General features: G+C 39.4%; 1 protein-coding gene across 1 annotated transcript in view; it reads left to right on the top strand.

Moving 5' to 3' along the window:
- The window catches only part of mpp7a (MAGUK p55 scaffold protein 7a), a 24,890-nt gene extending 14,121 nt beyond the window's left edge, over window positions 1-10,769 (top strand). The window contains exons 15-20 of the mRNA XM_013912786.1: window positions 1,511-1,681; window positions 2,132-2,212; window positions 3,097-3,190; window positions 3,879-3,987; window positions 5,582-5,725; window positions 8,595-10,769. Coding sequence (XP_013768240.1) covers window positions 1,511-1,681; window positions 2,132-2,212; window positions 3,097-3,190; window positions 3,879-3,987; window positions 5,582-5,725; window positions 8,595-8,774 — 779 coding nt within the window. The 3' untranslated portion in view covers window positions 8,775-10,769. The remainder of the gene's footprint in view (window positions 1-1,510; window positions 1,682-2,131; window positions 2,213-3,096; window positions 3,191-3,878; window positions 3,988-5,581; window positions 5,726-8,594) is intronic.
- The last annotated feature ends 1,433 nt before the right edge of the window (window positions 10,770-12,202 follow it).

Raw genomic sequence — 12,202 nt, 5'->3', positions numbered from 1 at the left:
AGAGTGATTCTTGAGCACAACTTTGGGATGAACAGATTCCTGATTTTACAGCCAGCAAACTTGAGAATGATATCTCCTTAGTAAGCACTGTTTAGAGGCTACTTCGTTACTGTACTTAAGTAGAACCTTCAGGTATCTGTACTTTACCTGAGTATTTACTCTTATTCTCGACATTTTTGCACAAATATCATTTTTAAAACAGGCTCGTTACTCTAGACTCAACAGTATCAGCTGAAATTGAGTCGGAAAAAGTGCGTTTGTCTGTATGTTTTAGCCAGCTTGTAGCTAGTGTTACAGAAGAGGAATGAGCATAAAGGGAGTAACCTTGCTTCACAACATAATGTTTCTACAACATTTCTATCAGCTCAACAAACATCAGCAGACTCAAGCTGTTTGTGTGCCGTTGGTCTCAGTGTGTTGCTAGTTAAAGGTCCAGCTGCTGTATTTCACAAGGAGAGAAAAGAAAGAGAGCTAGCTTCACTCAGAGACGGAGAAAGATAAGAAAGTCAGGTCAGGAGAGAAAGGATAGAGATTCCTTTTAAAGCTGATCTCTGCTCTGGGACATTTAATGACCTGCAGATTTAAAGGTTACATGTCATAATTTTTAATCACATATCACATATGTGTTTTGACAAATGATCTATTTTCATTGTGTGAGCATACTAACTTTGTGTTTTTATGATATCATGTTTGCAGAATAAACAGGTTAGCTTGCATTAATGTGGTGAAATCACAGTAAAGCTCTGTGTTGGGCTGATACAGAGCAGCAGTGGTGGTCAGTGTTAGGTTACATCAAGTGTAGAGATTAATTTACATTTAAGCTGATGACGCTTAGATTCATTCACTGATTTCAATCTTTACACCAACTTTCTGTTTTCATTTAACTGTTTGTTTGTGGAAGTAAAGTCGCTTCCTGTATGTATCTGTGTGTAAGTGTGCGTCGTCCCAGCTTGTGTTAAATATGCTCATCTTTTTCCTTCACATTTTTGCACTTCTACTTTACTGAAGGGGCTTTGAATCAAAGTAGAGATCAGAACTTTGTGCCAGTTCCTGTGTTTGGATCATCTTATGAGGCTTTCCAGAACAAATGAGCAAGCTTCGTTTACCCATACCTGACTTGTTCTAAAATTTGGAGCACATTCATTGTCATCCTCTCTGTGTAATACAGTTTCCACTGGTATGGAAGACAGGATGGTTGTTGTTGTTGTGTAATTAGTTACCTGTGTTATTTTAGTGAGTGTGTCAGTGGGTGCAAGAGGAGAGAGGGACTGTATTTTGGATGATGATAGACCTATGATGAGTTTTCACCTGTTTGATGTCACCTGGGGAAAGTAATGTTTGTGTGGAGGTGTTTGCCAAGATCCTGAAACAACTATAAATTGAAGTCCACAGTATTTGTATGTGTACATACGGTTGTGCTGGATTTTACACTACTGACAAAGAATTTTCTTTTTTTGTATTGATTGATCTGTTTCTTCTGTCTCCTCTTTTGGCTCATGCTGACCTCCAGCTGGGTTCAGGAGAAGCTTTCGCCTCAGCAGGAGAGACAGAAAGACCACCAAGTCCATGTACGAGGCGAAGAAGAGTGAAATGTACGACATGGCTGACGTGCCCACGTACGAGGAAGTCGTCCCGTACCGCAGGCAAAGGGGAGACAAACACAGGCTGGTGGTGCTAGTAGGTGAGTGAAGAGAAATTTAAGTTCTCAAACTCTGATGTCGCTGCTTACCTCACACACTGTTGCTGTTAGGATACCGAATTTAATGAAAATCCTCACCTTCAATCTCATTGTCACATAGAGACGACAGAAACAATAAAGGTGGCCCAGCTCTGCAAGAGAGAAGCTGAATATTATGTTTCTCTATCATCTGTTCCTAAGAAGTGAATATGAATAACCAGAAAGTAACTTTAGATCTTTTGGATACAAATTTTCATTAGTTCATCATTTGATCCTATTAGACATTTGAATTTATATTCTCATCATTAGTGTTTGAGGTCTTGAGTTAACCTCGGCAACTCTAACCACCAAATACAGACGAAAGACAGTTTGAATGTCTCATATCATGTTATGGATGTGATAATAACGTGATGAGGAGTTTGGCTGAGTTTATAATTAGATGTTTGTATGTAGGACCCACGGGTGTCGGCTTGAGTGAACTGAAGAAGAAACTGTTGATCTCTGACCCCCAGCACTTCAGTGTGACCATTCCACGTAAGTGTCCTGTAAAAGAGACATTGGGTGTCAGTGTGACTACCTGTGTAAATAAAGGTTAAATCAAAAAAAGGGAAAAAAGATAACTTCACTCTTCTGATTTAAGCCCATGTGAATGTGTGTTTTATACTAGTTAATAGAATAGAAGTTCATTCGCTGACCATTAAATGTGGTGTTCCCAACAATCTCTTTTCTCTTTGTTTCATCCCAAAGAAACCTTTAAACATTTGTGTGCCGAAACTAAAGTTTCTGTCTTTCTTCCGTTCTGTGCTTTATCTTGAATTGAGGATGCAACATAAATGAAATAAAATAAAATGTAATAAAAACGTGGCTGTATTATTCTCACTGTTCTCACTATTTGAAATATTTCTTTACATAGAGAGATAAAAAAAACTTATAACCAAGTTTTATGACTTTATTGTCTCCCCCCAGCCAAAGTCTGACACTTGAAATGTCCCTGGTATTAAAATCCCATTGGCGTGGCCTTTTTCTCTCCACACAGCCTGTTAATTGTTCTCAAATGTGACCTGTGCTGCTGTTGTTTAATAGAGCCCAGACAGTCTGATTCAGACCCGTATAGGAAACGTATGGCACAGGTCCTGGCTGTCATTGAGAGGAAAGAGAATCGGAAAGTGTCTCGTCTCGCTCTTTTTGAATGTTTGATCGCTGCCAGTGGACACATGGATATGTTTAACACTTGCTGTTGTTTCGGGTTAAGCCCAAAAGTGTTGCTTCTTTTTGTTAATTTGAAAACCGGAGCTTTGGAGACCACCGGCTCTCTCTCTGTCTCTCTGCTTGTTGCACACAAGGAGCATTGCACTATTCATTGCAATGACTCACAGGCATCACTCCCTCTCTTTCCATCTTCATCTTCTTTCACTCAGACACCAGTCGACCCAAGAAGAACCAGGAGACCGATGGTGTGGATTACCACTTCATCTCCAAGCAGCTCTTTGAGACGGACATCCAAAACAACAAGTAAGCAAAACTGATGAATTCAATCACAACACACATTCAGACTTTATGCAGCAGAGATGAACAATTGATATTCATACTCTGGCCAAAACAAAAGTACTTTTTCCCTGGGAAAAAAAAGAGAACAACTTTTTTGGATATCCTGCTGTGTGTAGATTATATGTTTGTACGTCTCTATTTCAAACGGCCTTTCTTTAATGTTTACTACAATGGAGAGAACGATTATGAATTGTTTTGGTTTATCACCATTTCTCAAAACTCTAATCTCAGAAATCACAGTGATTGTAGAAAATTAATTATAAAAATGAAAGTTGAAAGTTGCTGTTTAAAAAAAAAAAAATCCTGCTCTTATGAGGATATATAAAAAAATCTTAAAAGCACAAATTAACATATCTAATACAGTGGAAAAAGGTTTGTTTGTTTTATGTAAACTAGTTTAAAAATGTCCTCCTGATGCTCATTTCAAGATCTATATTTTCTTTCTTGGACAATATATGCAGTTAAAAATAATCCTTGTCTCATCACAGTCTAAAAGAACCTCTTTTAGCTCAGGTACAAGGCCTGAGCTTTAACTCAGATTACAGTAATTACTCTTCTAAAAACTGACATAATTATTTGAAACTTTGTCCATGTGTCCATCCAAAGATGTGCGTTTGTGCTTTTTCTCATCACTCTTCTTTTCATGTCTCAGGTTCATTGAGCATGGCGAGTACAAAGGGAATTTCTACGGCACAAGTCTGGACTCGATACGTTCAATCCTCTCAAAGAAGAAAGTGTGCCTGCTGGATGTCCAGCCTCATGTGAGTGACACCTTCTTTCTCACCATCCCTGTATTGTATTCTTAGCCTGTTTTGGAAACTACCTGTCTCAGAAGCAGATCGCCCTGTTACTTTATTTGAAGATTTCCTCTTTGGCTTATGTCACCATAAACCTCCACAGTAATGCCATTTCTCAGTTATTGAACAACTGAGTGAATGATGGAAGCTGTTTCCCAGTGGTTCCGCTGCTGCCTCTCCATTAAGTTTTTTATCCATCTTGTTGTGAGTTGTGGGTCTTGACCCACTGCTATTAGCATAGCAAGAAGGTCAGATGATCATGCCAGAACCAGACACCAGACACCACCTCTAATCAAATCTCATCTCTCTCATACTTCTGAAGGGCCTTTCACATTGGGCGCACCTACCACGAGCTGGAGTGAGTGGCCTAAAATTTGTCTTGCAGTGGTTGTTGCGCTCTTGTACGTCGAAAACTCGATGGACCAGCTATTTCTCATCCATAAAAAAGAAAGCTTTGGCGCTGTCCCCACAAGTGAACACTTGTGTTGTTTCCTCCCAAAGTCTCAGTATGCATGTCAACTTGTGTCATGAAGTTTGTTGAACTCGGAAACACACACAATCAACTTTTCCTCCTTGTTTTCATTCATTGTGTGGTTGAACTTAGTAGGGCTGTTTGCTTCGTTTCTGTTGGTCGTGCGACGGTACGTCGCAGCAGTCAAAGTTTAACCAAGTTTAACCCAGTTAAACGTTGACCCTTGCATGGAAGAGTACTCTTACCGGCGCACTTGCTCTTTAAAACTGTTATTGAGTGGCGCAAGCAATAGAAACAAATGGGTTTCAGAGCTCTGCACTTGCCATATCCTATGTGAAAGGCCCTTGAGGTACCAGATTGGCATGTTATTTCAGAAAACTGTCACCACAAAGAAGAGACAGACACAAAGATCAGGCATAAATAAAAACATATATATCCTCCACTATCTTCCAAAAGAATTTAAAAGCTGTGATGAGTTAGTGTGAGTAATCTTTATCCCTCAGATTGGTGTTTGTGAGTCATTTTTAAATGACAAAAACTATAAACATGATTTCAAAGTTCTAGATTTACTCAGAATGATGGGAAGTCATCTGCTCTGTGGTCATTATTAATTGTTCTGTCCAACTAATAAGTCATTTATGCAAAGACTTCTTCATTCTAGAGAGGTCAATAAGTTAAAAGGTTATTTAAGATTTAATGCTTCAGCAAAACAGAAATATATTTGGTTTACAAGAGAATGGAGGAAAAGCCTCAACTTTTCATGTCTGAGGAACTTAAGGCAGAAAATGTCTTTGCTTAAAAATAGAAGGAAGATTTTAATTTTTAATATCTTCTCGATTGGAAATCAGCAGACTGAATCTGTTAAACTGGACTTTGTGACAACCCCATAATCCAGTTAATATCACTATTACAAGTGGACCATGAATTGGCAACCTTTTTTTTTACAGGATTATATTTTTAAACGTTTTGTCTATTAATTTTTTCACAGTCTGTTTATACCATACGTGACACACTTTGTGATTACGTCTTAATGTGCTGCCACATGCCTAACTCCTTTTTCTCTGCATCCACTTTTATTCTTTTCAGCTAATAAAGCATCTTCGAACAGCTGAGTTTAAACCTTTCGTTGTGTTCGTGAAGCCCCCGACCGTCGACAGACTGAGAGAGACCAGAAAGAAAACCCAAACTATATCAGGCAAAGACGACAAGGACTCCACCAAACCCTTCACGGTAAAAACTTATTCTTTAACTTCAAACTTTGAAATCTGAAGCTTAGATTTGAAGAGCTTAATACAGAGTCCTTCTGTTGACACTGACAGGGAATTACTACTGTGTAGCTAAGCATTTCTAGTGTGTGGGTTGTACATGGCTGATAGTTTATATCGTATGTTAATCAGATATTACCTCCCTGCTTAAGTTGAGATAGAAAAGCAAGAGGAAATTGTTACTGTGTAACTGTGACTTGGTCGGGTTTAAATGTATCTTTCTCTCTGTCCACACGACCTGTTTTATGTGATTTGTTCTGATGTATTTTTTGCTTGAGGTACATCGTGGTGCTTGGTTGATTCAAACAGATGTTTTCAAAGTGCAGCCTTGGGGCAAATGGCCGTTCTGAAGACCAACAAGGAACGAATACAATCCTGTACATTTCATTCAAGCACGGTTCACGTGATACTGTGAAATAAAAATATTTCTCTTCAGTTTCAACAGCCCTATTTGAGCTAATATAGCAGTTAAACCTTCCTAAAGTTGTCAAATCAAGCATAGCATTACTTCAGGCAGGACATGCAGTCAAATTAAGCTGCAATTCCAGCAGATTAGCTGATCTTAATTCCACATCAGTTGATGACTCCACTGATACATTTCTAGTCATAGCTCTATCAACTCTATACTGACACCAGAATGGACCATAGAGAAATTACAAACTGGTACAAATTAATTTCCCGAACACAACCCCATAAAAATTAAAAGCCTGGTAGTCAGACCCGATCTGAAATGACCTGAAAATAAGCAGTCTCTGGCAATTATATTACGATGAACTACAAGTCACACACATGCAATCTGCAGTGATACAGTCACAGGACTTTAGTTGACCTCTGTAGAACAACTGGCAATATTTCAGGGCTTCTGGTATAGGCAGCAGACATCTGAGCCAAAGGGGTCATTGTTTAGGAATTTAGAAAACTTTTGAAAGCTAATAAAAAGCTAATTTGTCATCAGTCGATAGCCAGTGGTTTCATTTCCACATGTGTTGATTTACCTTTAACTCACATGTCAAATCAAAAGGTCAAACATTACTCTGTTTAAAAAAGTTACAACACATATGCCCAGAGCTGATAGTTAGTCAAGTCATATTCACACAAAATATAATAGGATCCGACTTATTGAGGCATAATTTAGTGCATTTATGGGTAATAAGTGTTGAGGAAAATGCTAGAGTACAATACACTTTCACCTAGAACATGCAGCGAATTTATGGTTGAAGGTCAGCTTGTTAAACCTTGATACAGACACAGCATCAGCTTATATTATTCACACAGGTAAACATAATTCTGTCTCAGTCCGCTCCTTATTTCCCAGCTGGGTCTTGAGAACAATAAGCTTTAGTTGTCAGAAGCAATCTGGTTGTGAACAGTCTGTTGCAGTTTTAACGTCCCTTTATTATCTTCTGTTATTCTCTCATGTAATACAAATATACTTCTATAAAGCTGTGTGACAGCGGGCTGTATTTCAACCAGGTAACAAACAAAGTCTCTGTGTAAATGTTCATGTACACTGACAGAACCAAACCCATCTCGTATTTACTATTAAATGAAGGGAAGCTGTTGTTGGGCAAGTCGTCCCAGACATTTTCAATCCACCGCCAGCTGTATTTTTCTTTGCAAGAGACAGGTCTGCTTTAATGATAAAGGCCGAGGAACAGTCGTCTCATTGTTTCAGTCGAGCTGGCTGGAAGCGTGATGTGAATACAAGCAAAACAATCTGATGTAATACAAAATCCCAGCTGTAATGTGGTTAGCATAGAAACTGGCACCCAATCTGAAAGAGCCACAGGCATTTCAAAGTGATTTGAGGAAATCTCTTTGGTTTCTGACACTTTTTTAAAACGCAAAGACAGGTGGGTTTTATTGGCACAACAAAGCAGGTGTCCAGCAGAGAACGTGGTTGCTTGTAAAAGAGGATACTGAGGCTGACACGTGCTGCTTCATGCCACTGAAATGCGTAAAGATTTATAGTCCTGTAAGGTAAAAGCAACAAATGTATAAAGGCTACAAATAAAAGAATTACAATAAAAACAGAGGGAACGTTCACCTAAACTGTGACTCAGTATTTTGTTGCTGTGCAATGAAATTTATCTATGCTGTTACAAAGTACTTAAACAGGCACAAGATGCTACATAACTTCTTGTGGAAATTAGGCCACCTAGTGGAAATAAACGAGTCCCGGGTGTGCTTTTTCTCAAGTTTGGTCCCCCAGAAGAGGCATCATCCTAAACCAATCTTTTCTTTTTAAGTTCTCTGATTTTCTATTCATCTTCCAAACCCAGCTTGCTGTTCCTTAAACGGCTTCCTGCTCAGATTAATGTTCTTTTTACCTGGTAGACAGCTGGGCAGACAAAAACACAGCTAATCCATTATGAAGCAGAAACCACCAGAAACATTCTGAAGGAACTGCTGGCAAAAGTCCCTGTAAGAGACAGCTTCATCATGACAACATGTAAAAGCAAAGCTGTCAATTCATCCGTGGATCTATGTCCCTCCCCTCATCTATGGTCATGAACTTTGGGTAGTGATCGAAAGAACAAGATCACAGATACAAGCAGTGAAAATGAGCTAAAGTCCAATTTAAAGTTAAGTGTTCCCAGTAAAAACACAGCACCCTAACCTACCAAGAGATACCTGGGCTCATTTAGAAAGGCAGTATTTACTTGAATGATAAATGATAAAATAAGTTCTCCAAAAGTTGATTCTGTTCATCTGGACGTAGCGTTCTCAGTGGGAGAAACGTTTCATCAGTCACTTGGATGACTGACGAAAGAGATTTTAATCGTTTTGTGTTTTTAACTTCCATCTCTTTTGTCTCTTCCCTCTTTTCCCAGGAGGAAGACTTTCAGGAGATGGTGAACACGGCCCAGACAATGGAGACTCAGTACAGCCATCTCTTTGAGATGGTTATAGTCAACGACAACCTCGATGTTGCCTTCAGCGAGCTGCAGTTGGCACTAAAGAAAGTGGAGACAGAGACACACTGGATTCCAGTCAGCTGGACTCACTCCTGAGAGACATACTGACTGTAAAAGGAGAAAAGGGAAGCGCTTTGACAAAAATATGCAGGTTTTCTATCTTTTAAAAAAAATATTTGCCAGGGACGGTGTTGGGAAGTAAATCAGGAATAAAACAGTGCCTGGCTGCTGTGTCGCCATACCTGAACTGCATCGAGCTAAAAATAAGCTTCTGCCTGGGATCAGGTTGGATTTAGACCTCAGCTGTGGTCTGGAAGCTCCAGGTCTGACCAGATGTGATCGGGTTGTGGCTGCAGGCTTCTTTCCGGAATCTAAGACTTTGACATTGATCAGGGTCTCAGTCTGGGTCACACATCCATGGCCACAACTTGGAGCGCCTTGGTCCAAACCGGAACGTGGAGCGAGCTTGGAGCATCGTAGCACCAGCAGTCCTGCCAGCACATCAGTAAACCGGCCAAACAGGACTCCTTTAGTGGTTTTATAACATTAGACCATTAGAAACCAAAGGGATTGATGTATTTCTTCTTCGTGGACAACTTACATGTGTTTGTCTGTAAAAGAGCACAGCACCAGGGAAAAGAGGAGAAAGGAAAACATACTTGCCTTCTGTCTTACTAGACTTTTGTACATCTAAAATCTTCCATGACTGTTATTCCAAGCAAAACACTGTCAGGTACACTTTTGAGAAAGGGCAATAAGTGTAATTTTATTTAAAAGAAATTAATATATTTTCTAATATCTGCTTGTAGTCCTTTTTATGCATTTTATATACATTTATGACTTTAATATGATCTTAGCTGTAGCCATCTCTGTGACAGCCTCTTTTTACTAGAAGCATTTTTTTCTCTCAATCTAGCATTTTTTTGTTCGTCACCCTAGTTTAGTTTTTTGGCTCTGTCAGCTCTACTTGGCTCTATTTGGCTCTATTATCAGCACTGCTACAATTCTCCTAGCTCCAGATTTTGCTCTCTTGTTGATTCTGGGACAAGCTGACCTCCTTTAAATTAAGGGGAGACTATAATTCCAGCTACATTTTTATTCACCAGAATTCACACAAAAACAATCCATATTTTATTTATTTATGCTTTGGGCTGTTGTTTTGGGCTGTTTTTTAACTTCCTGCTCCTTAAAAGTATACTTTCTTCTGATTGGTTGCCCCTCACCTAGCCTCTGCAAACAGAAACTAGTGCTCGTATGCACTGCCTCCCAGAGATGACCTTTTGCATTTTTTGCATATTTAGCAGTGTTTAATATCTGCTTAGTATATGACAAAATACAAGCCAATGGATAAGTTGTCCTTTATACATGGAGGTAGAGCGCAAGGATAGTTGGAGACTGGAAACAATTAGGAGGAGCTAGCCTATGTCTGCTAGTCTTTCTGAACTTGTGATTTTAGTACATTGTTCATCCCTATTAATAACAGTTAGTTCATATTGAATTCATCTCTTAATTTCTGTGCTTGCTCGGCTGATTGCCTCCGATCTCTAGCTGCATTTAAAACTCTAAGAGTGCTATCAGTCTTCCAAAGTCTCAGTAAAAAAAAGCATTAAGCATATTATCCAAACTGTCTAAATGATTCCTTAAACTCTATATTTATTCTTTTTTTTCTTTACTCTAAGAATACTCTCTTACTCTGCTGAATGTCCAGCTCAGGTTGTATGTTTCCAAATTGTGCATCATTTATTTCTCCCTTTCCACCAACTGTGACATATACAAACTTGATTTGTGTCCTTTTTTTTAAGTGTAAGCATGATTGGTTATACTGCTCTGATGTAATATGATTTAAATGTCTTTAACACTCTTGTCTGCCATACTTTGTCCCAACATTTTTTTGTCTTTTTGTTTATTCAGTTTTTCTACCTCCCCACCCCCCTGCTGCCCATCTTACAGATCAAAGTCACATTTGTACAGTCTCCAGAAAATACCTTTTTATGTCTCCCTGTAGTGATATACTCTTTAAGTGGCACATTGTATGAATTTACATTATTCTTGATAACTGCTGCATTTTTTATTAAAGAAAATACGACTAAACTTGTAATTGCAATGTCCCCAAATTAATTCATATATGTTGTTAGCCAAGCAAAGAGTGAACACAACTTTATGTTTACCAGCACAATCCCTACTTCTCTTTAATAAAATGTTGCATATTTTGTGAATAAAGGTAATGAACAGGTGGAGGTGGTGAAAGGGGGGGGCTCCTAAGAAGAGGATTTAGCCCCCCCCCCGCTTGATGTTCAAAAGAAATCCTGTACAGATCAAAATCAGGTTGACTTAACCCAAACATTTTGTCCCTTCCATGGTGCTCACTTTGAGAGTGGAGCAGAGCAAAGGAGAGTTAATGGTGTTGGGCAGAGAAGTGCTAGGTGGGGGAAGAGGAGGAGAAGCCACTTACTCAGTTAGTCCACACATTGCTGCTGATGTCTTTGACTCATTCCTGCTTCATAATTAGGATACTAGAGTAAAGGGGGACACAAAATGGCTGCTTTCACATACAGTAATCTGGCACTAACCCTCCACACTCCCAAGGCTGTACGCACAAGTGAATGAATGGGCAAATACGTTTTTCCCCCCCAAAAGCAATCAAGGTCAGTGGCTCATTTTTAATATGCGGAGATGTACTGGGTACTGGCAACAGCACCTCCAGGCTGTCTAAAGCTTGCACAGTGATGGGTTTAGGAGGTGCTAAGTAAGTGTATTTGACCAAATTGTCTCTTAAATTGTTAATATCACAAGTTGCTTTGCATCTTTTAAGGAAGACACTCTAGCCCTCCTGTTGTCCTCATGTCCTGTACACGCCTAGGGTCAAAAATGACCCAAACTCACTAAAAATCTAAAATCTGAAGAACCTTTACCCACTTGTCCCACACCTCTGTTATGGGAGCTATGTCTTGATGCATGTTCAGTCATCCAAGTAAGTAAATCCCCAAAAGTTCTGTTCATCTGGACGTAGCGTCTTCAGTGGGAGGAACATTTTGTCACTCCTCTAAGTGACGACTTTGAGTCTCAGCTGACTGCAGGATTTTCACAACCTTATAAACAGTACCTTTGAACAATGACTGAAACTAGCACCACTGAAAGAACAATGGGCTGTGAGGTCAGTTCCTTGATTATTAATGATTATGGAACCGACCTCAAAGCCCATTGTTCATTCAGTGGGCTAGTTTAAGGCAGCTAGTTTGTCATCACACATATTGCAGGTCTTGACTCGAGGTTATCAAACTGTATCATCCTTGAGAAAGTGTGACAAATTTTCAGTGGCATTTTGGTACTCACTGTATCTAAGAGACACACGTGGCATAGCCATAGTTATGGCTATTGCCAAGTTATGGCAATAGCCATAACTAACCAACCAACACGGACGATGATGCAGTTCTACACTGCAATCATTGAGTCCATCCTCACCTCCTCCATCACCGTGTGGTACGCTGGAGCCACTATCAGGGACAAACAGAGACTGCAGCGTG

Source organism: Pundamilia nyererei, unplaced genomic scaffold (genome assembly GCF_000239375.1).
Source record: "Pundamilia nyererei isolate P.nyererei 1_Seehausen unplaced genomic scaffold, PunNye1.0 scaffold00101, whole genome shotgun sequence".
Lineage (NCBI taxonomy): Eukaryota > Metazoa > Chordata > Actinopteri > Cichliformes > Cichlidae > Pundamilia > Pundamilia nyererei.
The sequence above is the reverse complement of the archived record's forward strand: the minus strand, read 5'-3'. Positions and strand labels throughout refer to the sequence as shown.